Source organism: Brienomyrus brachyistius, chromosome 11, assembly GCF_023856365.1.
Source record: "Brienomyrus brachyistius isolate T26 chromosome 11, BBRACH_0.4, whole genome shotgun sequence".
In the NCBI taxonomy this organism is placed as follows: Eukaryota; Metazoa; Chordata; class Actinopteri; order Osteoglossiformes; family Mormyridae; genus Brienomyrus; species Brienomyrus brachyistius.
Window position 1 is genome coordinate 6,319,978 of NC_064543.1, and position 20,180 is coordinate 6,340,157.

The window sequence follows — 20,180 nt, forward strand, 5'->3', positions numbered from 1 at the left end:
CTTCGGTGTGGATGAGAACATTTCTTTAAGGGAGGGGTAAGCTTCTTGAACACATTTCTTGGCACTTGTGCAGAATGTACAATTACATAAAGTGCTCAGTTATAAAAGCTGGTAGCGTATTAAACAGCTGTGTATTAGACATAGTGGATAAAAAAATAGTCCACAGAAAAAGCTGTCAGTACACTTGGGGTGATGGTGCTGAAATCGTCCCAAACAGTGGGTAGGTGGGTGGGGGTCATTAAACCCTCCCGCTCCTGGTAGAAACTCCAGTACACCAAGGGCCCACAGAATGCTATTTAATCAGCACCTGACCGACCCCATCTGAGGTGATTTACTGGACAGCTAATTAGTTTAACGAAGGGCTTAACGGCTGAATGAACACCATGGGACCTCTCTGGCCCCCCTTACCTCTTTTTTGGCTGGCACCAGGAACAGGCATGTGACCATGGCCGGGCAGGCCAGCTGCCGCTGAGGATATCCGAGAGGACACATCTCCTTCAGGCTGTAGATGTAGATGACGTGGTCCTGGGAAAATTGCCATGAGCCCTTGTTACTCACAGCGAAGGTGGGGCAGCAGCAGGAAGAGGCTAAGCAGATATTCAGGGGAGTTCTACAAGGCCAGGTGACCGAATTCATGACGTCTCTAAATGCATTTGTTTTACGTGTTGAGGAAACCCCACTGAACGCGTTTGCTGGTGGCCCATCTGGGCTTCCACTTAGATCTGTCCACGTATATCCCTGTGTTTGAAAAAAGGCTCACTGTGCTAAACACTGTAACATAAATAGGATTATGGGAGCATTTCCCAGAAGCCCACCTCCGTCGCCGTCCAGAGGGTGTTCTCAGTCTTTAGCTGACAGCTTAGTCTCATTCCAGGACAGGGCATCCTCCTCACCTCCGTCTGACCGTTATCGAGATTCACCACCGTGTAGTTCCTGAGAGACAGAATGTAAAACCTGCCTCAACCCCCAAGCGATTTCTGCGGCCGTCACCGTGAACACACATGCGCTAAGCCCCAGGAAAACCCACCCGGGGTGGGGTGGGTGGAGAAAATAAGCAGATCTGGTTTCACTCCTGGTTGGAATGACATCATTATGGGTCAGTGATCAGAGGTCAGAGTGAAGGTGAGCCAAGCATGCAGAGATGAGGGACTCGGCTCTCCAGTCGAATGATGCATCTCAAACCGATTGCAAGGAAGGTATCACAGGTAATTACTGACACCTGCACCCAGTGATAAAAGCCCTCTTGTGCAGAACCGAAATTAGCTTTAGATATCCAGAATCCTGGTGCCATGCTCAGCTAGCGAGGTGATTACTCATTCTGTCTGGGAGCACTCGCAGAACGATCAACCCGTAGGGCCCTCGTTTTGGGGCTCGATCCGCCCATTATCGGTTTCATTACAGCCCGGTCTCCTCGTGAATATTAAGAGTCCGCTTACTTCGCAAGATAAGCACGTATCTGCCCCCACAGAGGCAGCACAACTTAAATGATCGTTCACGCCTGCCTCGGGTAAATTAACAGCATGCCGAGGTGATAGACCACGTTTAACCGTCAAATCCAATTATCTACAGGACAGTAATGAGCGTTATCAGGGCTAGTCAGCCTCCAGTGGGGCTCTCCAGGTAGGACTGCATCTCCAGCCGGGCAAGACTCGCATACACACACACCTCTCGTCCTTCTCCCCATCCCAGAACACAGCGCTGTGGCCCTGCTGGCCAGGCAGGAAGAGCTGGTCATGATTCTCGCAGGACAGCAGGTACTTGAAACAGGGAAAACTGGGCTCCTGCATCTGTCGAAGAAGAGGGGCAGCCAGAGGGCGCTGGAGGAGGGAAGGCAGGATAACAGAGATCAGTGACAGCAGGAATGCCAGCTCCTGCGGCGATTCTTCGTTATTATTCCCTGCCACAATCTACAAGCCTGCAGCATTACTATGGGGGGCACTCTCACTTTCTCTGGCTTGGTGTCCCAACATTCCACCATGAGGCTCTGCAGACAGTGGAACTGCACCTCCTCCAGGCTGCCCAGCACCGGCCTCACACCCTTCGACAGCTTCTTGGCGATCTGGAGTTGATGCTGGCCCAGGGCAGGCCTGCGCCCGGACAGTAGCTCGTACAAGACCATGCCGTAAGAGAACATGTCTACCTGCAAGCCGGAACAACGCTCAAGTCACCCAGGGTGGTGGAGTCTCACAGAATAGCCATCAGCATCCCTCTAAAATTACCACTGATTGTGTACTGGAAAGGAAGCATTTCTCAATGAATTACAGAAAGATTCAATGGAAATGACCACCTTCATAACATTGGATCCAAAGGCAAAGAGCCTGCAGTATGATTGACCGCCACTTGGAGCAGCAACAGACATACCATAAACAGGCTAATCGCGGGACTGCGGGGCGGCTCAGAGAAGTCCACTAGTCTCTGATTACATCATGCACCAAGCATGTGAAATATTTTAAGGTCGTAGAAACAGTTTAAGAAATGGTTCATTTATAACACACTAAATTGCTACACGGAGCGAAAAATAAAGTCAATTCCAGTTTTATTTGCAGTGTAAATAACATCGATGTTTGCCCAGTCGACAAGTTTACTCAGGGTGATTTGCAAACGCATTGCAAATATGAAGTGAGCAGCTTAGACGATTTTATTGCAAAGTTAAGGGCTACCTGGGGCAAGGTTACTGACCCAGAGTCCTATGCGTCACTAGCGGAGGCTTGAAATATTACACCACCTTCTGTCAAAACTCAATTAGAGTCTGCAGAGGGCATCAAAGTCAGGTGGGGGGGAACGTCCACAAATCAATGAGCCTCTGCACAGATTTTAATCTGCGAGGCGGACATATTTACCCAAATGCTTCACTGGCTTTAATCTCTCAGCAAGCATCTCACTGCAAAGGCAATTTATAGAGGAAGCACTCATTGAGCCACTCTGGGGGAGTGTCTCTGGGGGAATCGGAGCCGGTGATTCAAAGCCGGCTGAGTTTCTGACTGAGAACAGTGGAGGCCAGATGTGTAACAAGCAAGGAAATACAAGATCTGGATAAAACAACTGAAGGACATAAGAAACTTAAAATAACAGCGTATTTGTTTGAAGCCTTCGGTTAAATCGGGTCTGGGCACGATACTAATATCGGGTACCAATGTCAACAATCCTAGAACCTCTGTCATCTCCCCAAGCAGGTCTGAAACCACCCCCAACACATTCCACAAGATGCACCATGACAGGATGACCAGTACCTTCTCATCATACACGATGCCAGGCTTGATCTCGGGGGCCTGGTAGCCTGGGGTGCCCTCCACCCCCAGCGCCCCCTCATGGAAGGACTGGCGAGAGATGCCGTAGTCCGAGAGTTTGACGTTCACCGGCTGGCAGACCTCCAGCGACCAGACCAGGATGTTGTCGGACTTCAGGTCACAGAAGATGATGCTCTTCTTGTGCAGGTAGGCCAGGCCGGCAGCGATCTGATAGGCCGCCTTGAAAGTGAGCATATGCCCCAGAGGCATGTAGCGCACACCTGAGGAGGGCGACAGGGACAGACGTGGGTGACAGCCCTTCATTAACATGCGGGAATATGACTGATGCTTTAATCTGGGGGAGGCAGCTGGATAATCGGCACAACACCTAAGAGCGCCACGTGAGAGGCGTTACCCTCTTCACTGTAACAGCCCCGAACGAGCATTATCAAATGTGTAAGTTATCAAGCAAAAACAAGCTCTTGAATGAACGTGTCTTACAATGAACAGCGGGCAAGAAAAAAAAACCGTACAGGCCCAGCTGCTTGCCGTACCTTTGGCCCGCTCTTCCAACACACTGTTGAGGCTGCCCAGCGGCGCCAGCTGCAGGGTGAAACAGAGCGGGTGGATGCTGATGCCCAGAAGGGCGACAATGCAGGGGTGCTGCAGCGTATGCAGCATGCTGGCCTCCTGCCGGAACTCTGAGAAGGTCCTGCTGGCATCCACGGACTGCAAGTGCTTCATCATGGTGTCTGCGTGGACACAGGCATCCCCAGCACGGCAAACAACCTCGTTAATCACCAAGTTATACAGGCCGACAAAAGCAAGTCAAATATACCCCGGTTGTTTTGAATACATTTTAACTCCCAGACATACTGGACAGCCGGCAGAACAGCAGTGTTACAACCTGGGGAACCCAGTATATGTTTTGGCCAGGAAATAAAGGCCCCGTTTCCGCCTGCCTGAGTTACAGCCGGAGCTGCCCTCGACTGTTAAACCCCGGGCTTCAAGCCCAGTGGCCGACAAGCTGCTCTGAGTGGCACTAAACCGCTACGAGAGGTGTTGGGTTTCAAAAAGAAAAGAAAACGGAGGTCCTTTCATGCCCCCGCAGATCACAAGACAAACGGGTTAGAGCCACCCCCGAACAGTAGCTCTTTCAGCCCGGCCCAGCCAGGTTCTGCTCGGCCTCTGGCCAGTGACCTGGGGGGCTGACCCTCTGGGGTCGGAGAGGCTCTCAGCATGAGACCCAAACCAGCAGGCAGGCATCCCCTCCCCCAGATGCAACTGGAAACGGTTTACAAGGCAACGTTTGGCTTCACCAAAACCCATAGCTTAAATAGCTTACAGTACAGTGTAATTTCACCCACGGCTCATAAATCACCTACGAGGTATTCTGTGACTGAGCAAATATAGAAAGTGTTTTTCCCCCAGCAGGAGGAGGAAGCGAGATTCGTACAGGTCAATTAGACAAAACGCAAGATGGGTAAAACAGGAAGCTCCGCCAGATCCACACCCGAAAAAAAAAAAACACACACATTACCTTTTTGACTTAAATGACATATTCTAGTGTTAGCAAATAGTCTTTTGTGTTATAGAATCTTCATATTTTGCGAACGCAGCAATTGGCTCACAAGTGAGGGTTACCACTATTGCCAATGACACTAAACACGACGTCTAGCAGAGTGCCACGTCAGAGGGGTCACTATCCACACCGTTTTGGCCCTGAACTAACATTATTACAAGTATAACTTAAGCAAACAAACAAGCAAAACAAACAAGCTCTTGAATGAACGTATCTGACAAGAAACAGCGGGCAAGAAAAAGGCGTATAAATATTTACTTGAGCACATCCTGTAGACTTGCAGGGTCATTAAGTTGCTTAATGCTTCTCTCAGCAAGGTTTTTACAAGCCCGTCTCCAATGCCCTCGTTAATGAGGACGAGGGACGTATAATAAAACAGCTTAAAAAAATAAAATAATAAAAAGTGAAAGCCTTTCAGATAGGAAAAGGCAATTAGTGCCACACGACACTGATTTGGGTTGTTATCGGGAACAGGGGTGAACAACGAGGGGGGCGTTACAGAAGCCATGCGGCTATCGGAGGGAGACGGCAAGGGGAGGCTGGAGGCAGATGACACTGTGCCGGGGGAGGGGGGGGCGTAATGAGGGGACGAGATGAGACAGGAAGTGAGAGGAAGAGAAGACGACAGCGGGGGAGAGAGGGATTAGGAGAAAATCACAAACACCAGTGAGGGCCAGCTGTGGCTTGCACACTCGTAACCGCTGGCAACTCGCACAAGACCCGATTATGAGGGAGGCCCCACAGCTGGGTGGCAGCCTGCTGCGTTAAAGGGCCCCTAAGCTCCGAAGCACAGCAGTCAGCCACCAACACGATTACAGCCCTGCCTTAAGAGGGCAGGTCACTTGAAGTGATGCAGCGAGAGACCGGGTGGAGGGGCTTGCCTTCGATCTTGGTGAGCTGTTACTTCGGAGGCGTTTGTGGGGAACTATATTCCCCTCTTCAGTGGGAGTGGAGACACCGGCCCAAGCAGTCCCACAAAACTAGTCTACTCTGTTTGATTTGCTTCAGGAAATCTGAACAGCTTGCTTATTGGACCACGGGTCACTGTCTAGACCCAATGGCCGCCAAGGGACATTGGCTAAAGAAGCTAATGACCATTTGTCACACAACTACCAAGTGAGCCAGAAAGACCCCCCCCTCCCCATTAGGCCCCACCCACTTGTACCTGTGCGATAGGCCAGGGACAGCTGTCGGCACTTTTTGAAGTGGAAGCGCTTGATGGCCACCAGCTCGCCCCGGTACTTGGCCCGGTAGATGACAGTCCCACTGCCCCCCTGGCCCAGGATGTCCTGCTCCTCCCCGCTGCACTCCAGCTGCTGGTTCTCCAGGAACAAGCTGTAATAGAGTTCAGAGGCTTGTGGGATGTGATCTCCACCTCCAACTTACTGCCACATCCATAAGGCTTCTAGAAAGATCCTTGCCGATCTTGTGTAGCTTCTCTTATAATCAAATCGTTACCGCGACTTAACGTAACCCAATGTCGATTTGTGGCCTGGCCACAATGATAACTCGTTTGGTTAGGAGTCCCGTTAAGACTTGTGCTGGAACACATTCCAAATGCAAATGCGAAAGCTAAATAAACATTTCAATCCCAAACACTAACATACACTAGAAATCTTGTTTCTCATCTGATCTGCCAGCCAGAATGAATAACGTGTATGTAAGGACACACAGATATGGCTATTTTCTTAAGATTAGCTGGTAGCACCAACAATCCAGGAAAGCAGTATTCAGTCAATGTTTTTCTGCTTCCTCAGGATTAGGGAATGTTTGTGTAAGAGAATATTTCAGGCAACTGATTATGCTGATCTGTGAATTGGGCTGCGTGTCCTCGTCCGCATATCGCCGGCGAGAGCCAGGGCAAGGGCAGGGTATGGAGGAGTTTCCATCAGAGACAATTTTAAATCAGCGCGAAATACAAACCAACTTCGTAATCTGCTATGAAAATGAGCCCCTCCTCTCCTAAGACGGGGGAAAAGTATGAAGCGTCATGGAAACTATTCATGCTGACTCAATGAAAGTCAGAGGCCCGTAAACTTAACTCAACCGTGTGGGTGCATGTGGAACGTGTCCATGACACGACTCACAAACACACATCCACACACACTTCGGTTTGGCAAAGGCAGACACTGGGAAATGCAAAATCTAGCCAAGCTTTCCAGATATCGCAGGCATTGGTTATGCAAATGACCTGCCTCACAAACACATCTGCCATCCTGAAAAAAAGCATCATTAGGAAACAATAAATGAATCTTAAAAAAAAAAATAAATAAATAATAATAATAATAATAATACATATAATGAATGCCTAGAAAAAGACTAAAGCTTTAATTATTAGATCTGTTATTCCGAACAATAATATACTAGGGCTACACAATATTGGAAAAATTCCAAATATTGCAATGTGATTTTCTTGAAATAAATACTGGGATATTTATACCGCAAAAAATGAGAAAACTGTCTCGGAATTTTTTGCTGTTTATGATTGTTTCAGTGCATGCGGGGCTTACGCAAAAGCAATGGAGGTATGCTTCAAAATGGTTTTAACGTATTCTAGGTAACATTGAAAAAAGATCATTAAAATTGCAACGGTTTTAAGTTTTGTTTCCTATGATGGAGTTAAATTGTTTTCGTGAAACGTAAACCCCAGCATTCACACAGTATGAAGATAAAAAGTGTGAAAAAGCCTCAATCTCAAATCAACTGACTACCATGGTCCTTGCGATATACGAATTGCATGGGTATAACGTGTGAGGCTGGTATTAATATTAAACAACCCCCCCCCCCCACACACACCCAGCCCAGGGTACAAAATACCCCGCCATGCGTTGTGACGATGTCATTCAGCGGCTGTACCAGTTTTTATGCTAGTGGAAAACGGACGAAAGTAGTACCACTCTTCTGGTACTTTTTTGAAGTACCGAGAGTAGAGTACTTGTTGCAGTGGAAAAGTGGCCCAAGTGTAGAGAAACAGAGGCCTTTGGATGGCGGTGGTGGGGCGGGGGGTGTTACCGTGCAGGGAAGTCTGTCATGAAGAGCTCAGGTACCAGCTCCTGCAGGAGGACAGGCTGCTGTGGGTGGTTGGGACAAACAACATGTTCCTTGTCCACCGCAGCCAGCACGCAGTCTGCCATGTTGAAGAGGTGCACAGCACCTGACCGTGCCTCCTGGGGTCCTGCTCGGGCTGCTGGCACACAGACGGAGCATGGTGCGTACTGCTCCATGAGCAGCGAGCCATCGTTCTCACTGGCCGTCAGTGCTGCAAATAAATGCACACTGTCAGAACAGCATCTAATTGCTGAAGAGCAAAGGCCTTCATTTCAATGACATATCCCACCCCCAGTCGTAGGCCTGCTCAAAGGAAAGCGGGATCTCACCGGGAAACCACTGCTCGATCAGCGAGTTAACGTGATCCGTGATGAAGGCCATGGCTGAGAAATCACGGATGTCTGACTGACAGATGATCTTGATGCCACCACTCTTCTTCTGCTTCCAGTTGAGGTCTGACGACTCCACACTATGAAGGAACAATAAAGGCAGTGAATCAACCACCAACCGGCGCCACGCCATGATTATGTCAAACCTTGTGAAGCTGACACACTGACTTATGAATCAATAAGGCGCCACCCTCCGGTCACTTGATACAAAGCTGAAAGCCAACAGAACAGAACACTAACAGAACACAAAGTTATGAAAGTGACTCTTTGTGGGTGAAGATATCTGTTTATGGGTGAAAGGTAGCGGTGCAGAGCTGAACGCCGCTCACCTCAGATAACCCCCGTCGAAGGTGACCAGAAGGCCCTCTTTCCAGTAGATAGTCTGGCTGCGACGGACTCTAAATGTGCTGCACCGATTCCTCTGCTGGTTACCGGCAAAGCTGTAAATAACCGAGTTACGGTTTCTGAGGTTTTTCGTGTTTCTCTTGTTTTCAAAAGTCTGGGGGAAAAAGAAAGAAAAACTAAATCGTAGGTTTCTAGCAAAATTTGTTGCTGTGTTGGTTCGAGTTTTTTTTTTTTTATTGAGGCCCCATCCCCTATGGCAATATGGCGGAATACCTGGAGGTCCATCTCTGTGAGACTTATCAGCATCCTGGCAATGAATCGTTCCCAGAAGCCCGCAGGCACAAAACTCATCTTAAAGAGTCTCTGGATGGTATTGGTGGTCTGCTGCCGGAAGCAATGTATGTCCATGGCAGGCTTCGGGGGCAGGAGGTGAGGTAGCAGGTAACTGCGGATTTGGAAATGACACATCTGACAAAAAGCCGGGTAGAAATCTTGCCGTTCATTTGTACGGTTAACCTAAGGCAAAAGCTCCTCTCAGGAAATGGAATCTGATTAGAGGAGCCTTTCAATGTTAATTTATCGTAGTTGCGGCTCGAGAAACAGAGCTGCAAGGTCCAACCTGTTATTAGCCACGGGCAGGGCGATCTCAAACTTGGCCAGGAACTGGAAGTACTGCTCCTCTGTCTGCTCTGTGAAGCCAGTGCCCACCAGCAGCATGCGCAGGTCCTCAGCGCGGATGACGCCGTTCCGCGCCACGGAGCGCGAGCTCTTGATGTTGATGATGCGCTCCAGGCACTCGGAGAGCCACTTAGCATCCAGGAAGTAGAGTTTGCAGAGTCCATGGCTGGTGTCCGGAAAGTGCAGCAAGGTGCCGGTCTCGATCAAGAAGCCAATGGCTGCCGGTGGGGGGGTGTCACAGTTACAGTAGCACTAACCACACCACAACAGACTCAGTAAGACCGAGGCCACTATCCCTCTAAAGCTTCTTCCCAGGGAAATCAAGGGCCAGCCCAAATCACTAGTCACCTTATTTCACAAAAAGTTGAAAAACTGGACTTCTGTTATAAGTAACAGCTTTGCAGCACATGGCTTAAACATTGTTCAGTAAAACAAGAAGTGACTGATAACGACGCATCTGTATCTAGACACTGTTTAGATACGCTTAAAACAAGCTAACTACCTTGACCTGGTCTAACAGAATAAAGGCCTATTCAAATGGGCAGAGTGCTAACAGCTTTGACAGCCAGGACTCCTAGTTACGGTTTCACACGGCATGTTACCGGTTTGGAGGTCCTCATAGTCCTTTATGTCACTAGTTGGGTTCTGCTCAATGATCTTCTCCAGCTCTAGGTCAGTGAGGTACTGCACCTCATCCTCTGCATCCCGCCTTTGCTGCTCGGCGATCACGGCATCCTGCAGCAGGAGGTAGCTTCTCGGTATCTGTGGGTTGCATGGAGGAACCTCAGTGAGACACAGCTGGAGCCCAATACTCCTATGTGATCCACAAAGCAGACATCTCCACCAGATACCCACAGAGATCCACCAGCACCCACCATGCCCACAAACAAGACCTACTACTCAGGCAAGGCCCATCAAACTCCTCTCAATAACCAGCAATTACCCACCACATTCCACTGAATACTGACTCTGCATCCGCCTGAAATCTACAACCACCCTTTAAAGCCCACTACTGCTAGATGGCCTAACCCTAACCCACCAGTCTCCCCACCAGCTTGTGGCCGCTGGAGGAGGTGCTGACGTCCTTCATGGTGCAGGCCACTTGGAAAATGAGCCTCTTCAGGCCATCCAGGCCCTCCGATGTCTTACAGGATACCTCACTAAGGGAAGAGAGCAGGAGGCGAGGTCTCAGGGATGGGGCCACACACACTAAGCTCAGAGAGCTAAGACCCAGCGGACACTTACTGCAGGTGCTTGCAGGTGACGTCCGGGTAACCACTGGCTCTGGCACCGGACGGCGATCGGCACAGTGCCAGGATGTAGGCGCGCAGCGTCGCGATCCTCTCTATGCGGAACTTTGTATCAATGAGGTCCAGGTGTGTGCCAACCACTATCACAGCAGAATTAGGGGCACTGGCCTATCAGGAGTATGCACGCACGCACACACACACACAAACAGTGTGACACATTGCACAAGAAACAAAGAAAAAAAAAAAAAAAAAAAAGAAGAATACACTGGACTGCTGTCCCAGCAGCCTGTCTAACTTCTGAATTAACTATTTCAACTGTATCGCGTGAGGTTGAATACTATAGTATTCTCACAGAAAATGGTGCATCAGCGGAACTAGTGACCCTTAATTACCCGAAATGTGTGACTGTGTGTGTGTGTCCTGTGATGAACTGACACTCCCCACTAGGATGTCCCCTGCCCCTGAGACAACCAAGAATGAGAAGTTAAGGAACATTTTAGGTGGACTAGAATAATCACATATAGCATGGTGTCCAGGGGGCCGACACACGAGCACAGAGCATCAGCGCACCACCTCCCACCCACAATGCACCACTGTCTCGTGGAACAGGAGAGGGCAACAGGGAAAGCCCTGCCCAGAGATCGCCGGTGGGCCCCCGTCCTCACCTCAATGTTTAACAACCAGGACTGCAGGCTGGCCACCGCCTCCTCTCCCAGAGCCAGGTTCCAGATGACCACATACAGCGCCTTGTCCGTGAAGAAACACTGATTGACTGTGGACATGCTGGCCGGCCCTCCCACGTCCCACACGTTGAACTCCACTGAATCCATCTATTCACCGCGGGGGAAGAACAAATGTCTCTGTCAGTCGATGGGCGGCATCCGCACCATCCCGGTCAGCAGGGGAGCTCGGCGACCCCTCTGGACCGTCACCCGGAACCTTCACAGGAACCCCCTTCATTTACAGCCCGCCTTGGGTATTCATGAACTCCACTCTCCTACACCGTTGGCCTAGACCATTAATGTATCATTACCATAGTAACACTCCCTTCCTGTTCAGTCCTCTGATTTGCTCCCCTTAATTTAGTTCCTACAAAAAACACACAAGTCTCCCTCCATCATATGCATTTAATTTGTCCTTGTTGCTACATAGTCACGTTTTAGGACAAATCTGTCAGAAAAGACGCTTTAAAAAAAAAAAAAAAAAAAAAAAAATTTACATTCTTTGTTCTTCGTTTCTTCTATGTTGTCAAACTGTCTCACACTAAATTTTGCTGCAATTACAATAAAGGTTTTCAATCCAATGAAAAATGTTTAAAAATAGCTGTAGCCCAAACCAAACTAAAACAAAACTGCCAAGGATACAACTTTCATGGGGGGGGGTCTGTGCTTCAACTCCCAAGAGCCACCAGTTAACCTTTCACCCACGTCACTGTCCAGACGACACACACATGTGTGGGAGATCCTGGCATACAGGCCCACTGCGCCTGAAATCTGCACCACCACACCAAGGTCTCCAGCTAATGTCGGCGCCATTAACAAGCCGCAGCTCACGCAGGCTCATGCTCCAGCCCCCCACCCTGATATACAACTCATTTCATAGGCAATAAATTTTCACCACCGTACAGATTTAGGGTGGAAACGGCGGATTGCGGAATCACTGACTAACTGCATCCAAGGACCATTCTGGGAAATGACACAAATGGGTGCGACGGAAAGGTTACCGCCAGAGCACCGCTACTGGAGCGGCTCCACTCTCAGCAACACGGCCCTTTGTCTGGGGAGGGCAGACCGGTGGCCTGCTGACGTGGCTGGATACTCCACGATGAGCGCCTTTACTCAGACCTGCTACAGTAGAGAGGTCTGTGTGCTTAACCACTGTGCCATGTTCTCTGCCGCTTGGGCACCAAACCGCCTGCTATCACAAATACACAGCGACCCCCTGCACCGGGGCAATGTCAGCACAGCAGCACAGGCTGTGGGCGGGTCGGGGGGGGGGGGGTCTCTCACCGTGGCTTTGACTCCGCTGGGCCGCTCCAGCTCCCACGTAGATGTCCTGACGCTGCACTCTTGGGTGAGAAACTGCCCGGGCCGACCGGTCTGCAGGGCCTCCAGGAGCGTGGTCTTGCCCTGCCGGGGTGGCCCCACCACAATCATCTTCAGCATTTTGCAGCGTTCTGCCTTCCGGAGGTGAGCCCTCAGGAAAGCCAGTACAGCTGCAGGGCCTGAGGAAGAAGGGTGGGTGGCGTTAGGGGCGGGACAGCAGGCACAGTCTTACTGATGAGGAATACATAAACAGTCATGGTATGACACAGGATAGCAATTAACAGGACACAGAGAACAAGAGAACAATAGACCTTCATTTAATAGACCTTCATTTATTACATCATTCAGGTCTGGCATGGACACGTTCATATGGTCTGGCCTACAGGGGGAGTCGGCGAGCCTCTCGCTAGATGGCACACTATTTGCCCATCGACAAGAGCCCTCTCAGCCAGCCATGGCCAAGATGGAGCACCTAGATTGGCATACCTTCACTCCGCACCTCCGCCGGGATGTTGCTGATGCTCAGTTGCTCAATGTCGAGTTGCCAGAGGTTGGACAGCAGCCCCAGCTCTGCCGGTAGCTCCCGAATGCCAGGATTGCTGCAGAGAAACTCATCTGGGTTCAAAATCGCCACAGCCAACAGCCCAGGCTACTGAGATGCCCAAAATCATGGCTAGTACGATTACTGCAAGTCGGCATTTGCATGGCCCAGTCCAAACACTCCGTGTTCTGGGGGGTCTCCATGGAGGAAGCCATTGAACTCACTTGGACAAATAGAGCTCAGAGAGATTTCTCAGGGTGCACACAGACTGGGGCACACACTCCAGCTGGTTGTCACTCAGGAGAAGCACTTCCAATGAGTCCCGCAGAATTATGGGAAATTCGATGGGAGACACTGCCAAGGAGACAGCAGGCATATGATGAGTTTCAGAGCCTGAATCCAGAGATTAACAAACAGGGCCACGCTCTGATTCTGTCCAACACAAGCACTCTCCAGATGAATGGCTCAGGTTCACCTACCTGGTTCTGGGTCCCTCCTGCTCCAGGTAGTGAAGAAAGGGAGCTTCCTAGTCTTTGTTCCTGTGTCACTCCTAGAACAGGTCAGTTTTGAAAGTTACTGCCAAAAAGACTTTACTGTCAAGACAGAAATAGTACCGCAATGAGGGAACTGCAGAAATGATGGTTTAAAGTTACACCTACCGATACACGCATGTAAGTGACTGGCACAGGGACCATGGGGGGGCGCTTACCTGTATTTGCCTAGCTGGTTCCTGGACAGATCGAGGTTTTTCAGCTGGGAGCACTTCCAGCTGTCGGCTGCTGGCAGGGAGGAAAGCTGGTTACCGCAGAGCTTCAGGGAGACCAGGCCCTGCGGCAGGAACAGGTGGCCATATTCAGTGTCACCATGGGCAGAGATAATCAGGACATTCGAGGACACGAGAGAAAGATCTAGGGAGGCCAGCCCAAACCCCCAGAACATCAGGAGCCAATTTCATGGCTCAGTCACCTTTGGATGAATCCCCGTTTACTATCCAATACACATGTAATAAAAACTTCAATACATCTCAAAACATTTCTCAATCATTCAACAAATATGAATGTAGGGTTTGCAAAATACGTGTCACGCAATCTGATCAAGACTAAAACGTACAACCCTACCAGCTTTCCTGCTCTCACCCACCATGTAACCATCACTGCCCTATCAGTGTGACGTGAAAAGCAAATACGCCATCTTGTGGAGAACCAGAATTCATGCCTCAATCCCACTCAAAGGAGCTGTGTTCATCAGTAAGGCTTTTGGCACTTCCTGTCTGACCAGACTTACCTCTAGCTCAAAGATGTGCGGCAGTAGCTCTCTGAGGGTATTCTCAGAGAAGTCCACATCCTTCAGCGTCTTCCAGAACATGGAGATGGTGTCGGGGAGGAACTCGAGCGCATTGGAGGAGGCCTTGCAACACTTCTGCAAAGTTGGAGAGTCACAGGACTGTCAATGTGGCGGAATTTTAGAAGGAAGCCGTCAGCAGGGCTGCTGTAAATCTTAAACATCTGCAAACAAAGGGCATCAAATTCCATTCCTAATTCCATGGCCCGTCTAGACCAGTGTTTCCCAACCTGGTCCTTAGGGACCACCAGACACTCCAGGCTTTTGTTCCCTCCCAGCTCCCTAACGGAAAAAATGTTGACTGCCTGACAAAGAGCTGGGAGGAAGCAAAAACGTGAACTGTCTGGGGGCCCCCCGAGGACCCAGAGTTGGGAAACACTGGCCAAGACAATCTGGCAAAAATGTGCAACCCCCACACAGAGGTGGTGGGATTCAAACCCTCTAAACCAGTTTTGTTGTGAGGAGTAGAGTTGTGAAGCACTACCCACACTTTCCCCCCATGCCACCAGCAGCGCTACAATTTAGGCGAGGCCCGGCACGTACCAACGGGCAGGCCCACGGCTCAGGGAACTGACTCAGCTTGTTTCTGCACACATTGAGGCTGACGAGTGACTTGAGGCAGTGCAGGATGGAGGTGGGGAGGACCATCAGGCTGTTGTCCGACACGTCCAGCTCCTCCAGCTTACGCAGGCCGATCCAGTTGGTTCCTGAGAGAGAGAGAGAGGACGGCTGTGAATAGAGCACTGAACTGGATTCTCATCAGGCAGCAAACACACATTCAGACCCACGAGTGTCAGTAACGGAGCCGCAGAAGTTGGGGTTTAAAGCCGCAGCTGAAGTGCTGGGAGCAGAACAATCAAATAATACTGAAAAAAGAATACGCTAATGCAAATCCTCATGGCTTGATCCATTCCTACAAATGCATGTATTACATGGAAAAAATCTCCAGTTTCAAAAACAAACTAAAAATGTCTAAGCCATCCATTTAAAAGCCCCAGAGGACAAAAGCAGATTCCCTCCCAGGAACTAAGACAGGAACTATTCAGCTGACTGCATTCTGCCTTTACCCATCACGCTCCCTGCTGTTCAGCATGTATAAGTGGGACCTTTTGCTCGGCTGTCTCGTAAAAGCGCCGTACCGTTGGGTATCTCAAACAGGGAGGTGAGCTGGTTCTTGGCGGCGATCAGCTTCTGAAGCCTTGTGAGGTGCAGCAGGCCAATGGGGAGGCTGCTCAGCTCGTTCTGAGACAGGTTGACCTCGCGCAACCTTCAGAACGGAGAAACCAAAAACCGGGGGGGGGTGAGCAAGACGTCTGCCCAAGTGGCATAGGCCAGGGACACACTGACCACAAGGGGACAGTCTCTGTTCTCAGTCTTGTTATAGAAGGAAATTTGGGTACGATAAGTCACCCCAGTTTGGTCTTCAGATGTAAATTGGAGGACCTGGAGATGCCAACCCCTTTGCTGTGCATAGCTGGTACTTAAATAAACTTCTTATAAGGGCAGTAAATGGAAAAAAAAGGACGAATCTGTTATCACATGGGAAGATGGTATGTTGGCACAGGTGAAGTGAATATTCCAGAAGGCTCCCCGGAGGGAAGAGTGCAGCCCCTGGCTCAGGCGGCAGGCTCACTGGCTGCAGATGATCTCCTGGGAGGACCGTGTGTCTGGAAGCTCCTTCAGCTGGTTGCTGGAGAGGTCCAGGGTCTGGAGGTGGATGAGACCCCAGGGCACGACGGAGGGCAGGGATGACAGGCTGTTGGAGGACAGATCCAGCTGGGTGATTCGGGACGAGAGGTCCATGAACCAGTCCAGGTCCAGCCATGGAAGCTTCAAGCCACACCAGCGGATGGAGAGAGCCTGGGCAGACACACGGACAGGACAAGACCGCATTACAAAACAACACATGAGATCGGCTTTCACCAGCGTTATGTATGTGGTCTGCAAAATGTTCCCAGTAGCTAAGATCAAGTCAGGGAAATTTTGCTCTTATTTTTCATTTAAACAGTACAAGTCCTAGATGGATGGTACATTTGGCAAAAGGCTGCATTGGCAAAAACTAGGTGATGTGCATTTTGAGTCAGTATAGCTGAATCTGTGACCGATTCCACAAACTGGTGCGTTCTGTGTTTCTTGAACCCAAAAGGTGTACGACTCGAGGTTACGGACTGGTTCACCACCCCCGCCCCCCCACGCCGAGCCTGTTCAGCTTCATTTTTAGCTGGAACAGCAGTTTTCTTTTCTCACTACCCCCCATTAACCACATGGAGGGTGCAGTTTTCCCCTGATAAAGATCCAGTTTACGGTCAGGAGCAGCATGGTTCCTCTGTGGTCCCCCGTCTCATGTTTGCGGTCACATAAGACGACAGATGCAGCCGACCCGTGTGCTAGAGAAGAGGCTCAACTCCCGACCAGACCTGAACGCTAAAGGGCGGTACAGAGATTACCGGAGACCCCATGAGTTTCCCAAATGAGGGATTTTACAGAAGGCAGCAAGAGCAGCAGCCGTGTCAGCACACATGAACACGGACGACCATGCGCCAAAATGTCAGAGTGAGAGGAGCCCGATCCCCCCCTGGATGGAAACAAGCCCCCTGTACTCACATCCTGGGCCCCCCCACCGGCCTCTGCGTCACTTGGCTCCATGAACCGGCCCCTCAGCAGCTGCCGGGCGAAGCCAGGGTGGTCCATCAGAGTGTAGGACGAGATGCCCGCCCCATTCTGAAGCAGAAAAGACGAGATCTCCTCATGCCCTGGAAGACAGACGGCCTGTGAGCGCCAGGCACCGGAAACCCCCTGTGGCTCCAGTCTCACAAGGGGGAAGTAAAACTCCCAGGATCGCGCCCAAAAAGGGGAAGTTTATTTTTTTTTTTTAAAGAGAAATGCAAAGCAATCCATGATAACATTTATTTTTCCAGTTAATCTTAATCTTGTAAAAAAAAAAAAAGGCTTTAGTACATATGAAGCCGTATCGATATAATATTTAAGTTATACAGTGAAGAAGGTCCTGCCACAGATCTCAGACAGCCTGAGCTGATTCGCCCATAAATCTGCAAGCCGGGACAGGTGAGGCCCCACTGACCTGCACGAGCGGCCGCGTACAGCGGCAGGCCGGTGATGACGGCGAACTCGTTGCTGCGGATGGCGCAGCCCTCCGGGTCGGCCTGGTAACCATATACCAGCAGCTTCACCACCTCCAGGTGGCCCTGCTCACAAGCTGTGGTCAGCATCCAGCTCAGCAGGTCCCTCTGCACGCACGGCACTGTGGGGGAATTCCCATGCGGTTAGGGGTCACCTCTCATCCTCCTCCCCAGCCCCACGTCAGGGCAGCCCACCTGGCAAAGCCTCCAGCAGCTCCCGCACCACAAGATGGTGCCCGAAGTGGGCGGCCAGGATGGCAGGGCTGTCCTCCAACGGCTCGCGGGGAACGGGCACCTTGGCCTCCTTCACCAGGTAGTGCACGCTCTCTCTGTCACCATGCTTGGCTGCCACACACAAGAGGTCGTGCTAGAGCCACAGTCAGACGAGTGGGGAGAAGGAAGAGTGAGAGACAGGCAGACAGACACATTAGATGGAATATGAAAAGACATGTATGAATATAAAAATGCTAACAAAATACATAAATATCGGAAAAGTGCCTGAAAAACCCATTATGAAAAGGGGCCAAAAAGGAAGATTTGGACTATGTCTTGTATGACAATAACTGTAATGACCCATAATATACACTAGGAGGCACTATCACACACCACTTGGGCTAAGTGCCAGGCATTAATGTTTAACTTAAAAGTTTGATCCTTTAAAAGGTTACAACCTAGGCTGCAGTGTTATACTTATCCACTCAACCACATTCTTAATTATGCATAAGAAACACATTTGTATATTAAACTGAAATTGAAAGAGACCTTTTAAGATCACAGACAGTTAACAGATCAGTGGTGAGAGGCAGCAAATTAAAAATGAAAACATGCAGAAGATCAGTCTGACACACTTCCTACTAGAACTTATAACACTAGAATATTTGTTGTACTCCCCCCATCCCCGCCACCCACCACACCACAAAATTTAAATCAATGCTCAAGTTGGTTTTCCAGATCTAACTTCTTCAAAATAAGATGAAATTGAAACAAGGATTTCTCTTTGTGAAATGCCCGGGGGGGGGAATGTGGAGAAAAAAAAAAAAAACACTGATTAATCACTCTCTCCATGTAAATGCCATGGGTCACTTCCTCCATGCATGAGAGTCGACATTGTTCTGGGACAATTACATCGCATTGTTTTCTGTCGCACCGACGAGCTCTGTTCAAGGTCATCTTAGATTATTACTCTCATCGATAAACATGGAAAGCGTCTCAATCATACCAAGACAGCAGCAGTCAGATGCAGTGCTGTCAACATGTACATCTGCCTGCCTTAACAGACGCGACTAGGCCCAGGAGGATGATGGCGAGTCCATAATGCATTGCTACACTACATCATCACTCGTCGCTAATCTAATTGCAAACACCATAGATGCTGCCATTGACCTTTCCTCTACTTTTGAATCCACTTAGAGTCTGACAGGGGAAGGGGGCTTTCTGGTACATTCAGTGTGGCCCTCCTTCAAAGATCCTTTGATGAGCGTACAACATGGCCGCAATCATACGCAACACTTTACCATCAGCCACGGAGATGGAAGGTCACCACACAGAAAGGTCTTTGTTCTTGGCCCGTTTCCCGTTTATTAATGTCTTAATAATAAAAGACATTATTTCTCAAATCTGTTATTTGGTGCAACTTGGTTTGCTGAAATAAACCCCCAGGAACATAACCCTTCTCCACCAGGTAGTCATACAGCTGTCAGCCATACTGTACAAAAGCATGAGGTAACAAGGGCTTCCAACATCAGCATACGTTGTTCTTTATTGCATGAAAGATGCGAGGTTTGATTTCTCTCTTTTGAGGGAGGGAGGGGGATGGGTGTTATTTTACCTCCAAGGCTTACTACAATATCTATACCATATCTACATTATGTGCAATATTGTTCTGTTACATGACATTAAGAATTTTTTCATACAGATTGTCTCATTGATTTAATTCACAATTTGCACTCCCTGTACAAGCAAAACCCCACTCACTCACCGAACACAGCAAGAGACTCAAGTCACGGATTTCGAAACAACAGACCCATTCAGGAGGTAAACAAACCCAGCTCACGATCCAACGTCTGAACGCGGGAAGGGTAAGCAGCTGTAGCACAGCCACTGCAGACGCACAGTTGGAGATGCGACGTACGCTTAGAGCCACAGCACAGTTCCTAACAGTTCTGGCTTCAGGACCGCTCACTTCCTCAGGCAGGGAGCGCAATATACTATAAAGGAGGGAAAAGCAGCACAGCTGGTCCCTCGTCAGAGGGGACGGGGGCCGGCATGCACCCCTTAGGGACAGTGCAAAAACCCGCCATCGCTACGGAGACCGGCACAGCGGCAGCCCGGTGTTGCTATTCTCTCTCATTTCCCTGCGAGCTGCCGGCCAGACCCTCTACTTCCCAGCCATGTTGTTTTCAGAATCAGACCACCCCTGCCCCCCAGTGGCGCTCTGCAAGCAGCTCGCGCCCATTACCGCCAGCCGCGCCTTCCAGCTAATCACTACGATGCCAGGCCTTAGCCTTAGCTGGGATCCACATTCCAGGGCTGGAGATTAAGATGTAGGAAGGTGATTGTGTTGGCAGGGCCAAATCCCCGGCCGTGAAACCGAA

The 20,180-nt window shown here is 49.9% G+C and overlaps 1 protein-coding gene across 8 annotated transcripts in view; it reads right to left on the bottom strand.

Moving 5' to 3' along the window:
- The window catches only part of lrrk1 (leucine-rich repeat kinase 1), a 31,407-nt gene that overhangs the window by 3,260 nt on the left and 7,967 nt on the right, over positions 1–20,180 (bottom strand). For 7 of the 8 annotated variants that reach the window (XM_049030855.1, XM_049030861.1, XM_049030860.1 and 4 more), the window contains 28 exons: positions 17,782–17,953; positions 17,529–17,708; positions 17,051–17,199; positions 16,080–16,306; positions 15,586–15,713; positions 14,990–15,153; positions 14,390–14,524; positions 13,815–13,933; positions 13,585–13,655; positions 13,330–13,459; positions 13,051–13,163; positions 12,529–12,743; positions 11,185–11,349; positions 10,515–10,687; positions 10,309–10,429; positions 9,872–10,031; positions 9,211–9,487; positions 8,865–9,036; positions 8,576–8,745; positions 8,187–8,326; positions 7,822–8,068; positions 5,975–6,144; positions 3,782–3,979; positions 3,231–3,508; positions 1,946–2,140; positions 1,666–1,817; positions 816–933; positions 409–525 (listed from right to left, as the gene is read on the bottom strand). In XM_049030855.1, coding sequence (XP_048886812.1) covers positions 409–525; positions 816–933; positions 1,666–1,817; positions 1,946–2,140; positions 3,231–3,508; positions 3,782–3,979; positions 5,975–6,144; positions 7,822–8,068; positions 8,187–8,326; positions 8,576–8,745; positions 8,865–9,036; positions 9,211–9,487; positions 9,872–10,031; positions 10,309–10,429; positions 10,515–10,687; positions 11,185–11,349; positions 12,529–12,743; positions 13,051–13,163; positions 13,330–13,459; positions 13,585–13,655; positions 13,815–13,933; positions 14,390–14,524; positions 14,990–15,153; positions 15,586–15,713; positions 16,080–16,306; positions 17,051–17,199; positions 17,529–17,708; positions 17,782–17,953 — 4,656 coding nt within the window. Of the gene's footprint in view, positions 1–408; positions 526–815; positions 934–1,665; positions 1,818–1,945; positions 2,141–3,230; positions 3,509–3,781; positions 3,980–5,974; positions 6,145–7,821; positions 8,069–8,186; positions 8,327–8,575; positions 8,746–8,864; positions 9,037–9,210; positions 9,488–9,871; positions 10,032–10,308; positions 10,430–10,514; positions 10,688–11,184; positions 11,350–12,528; positions 12,744–13,050; positions 13,164–13,329; positions 13,460–13,584; positions 13,656–13,814; positions 13,934–14,389; positions 14,525–14,989; positions 15,154–15,585; positions 15,714–16,079; positions 16,307–17,050; positions 17,200–17,528; positions 17,709–17,781; positions 17,954–20,180 lie in introns of those variants that run through there. The other variant, XM_049030862.1, reaches the window with a different exon arrangement.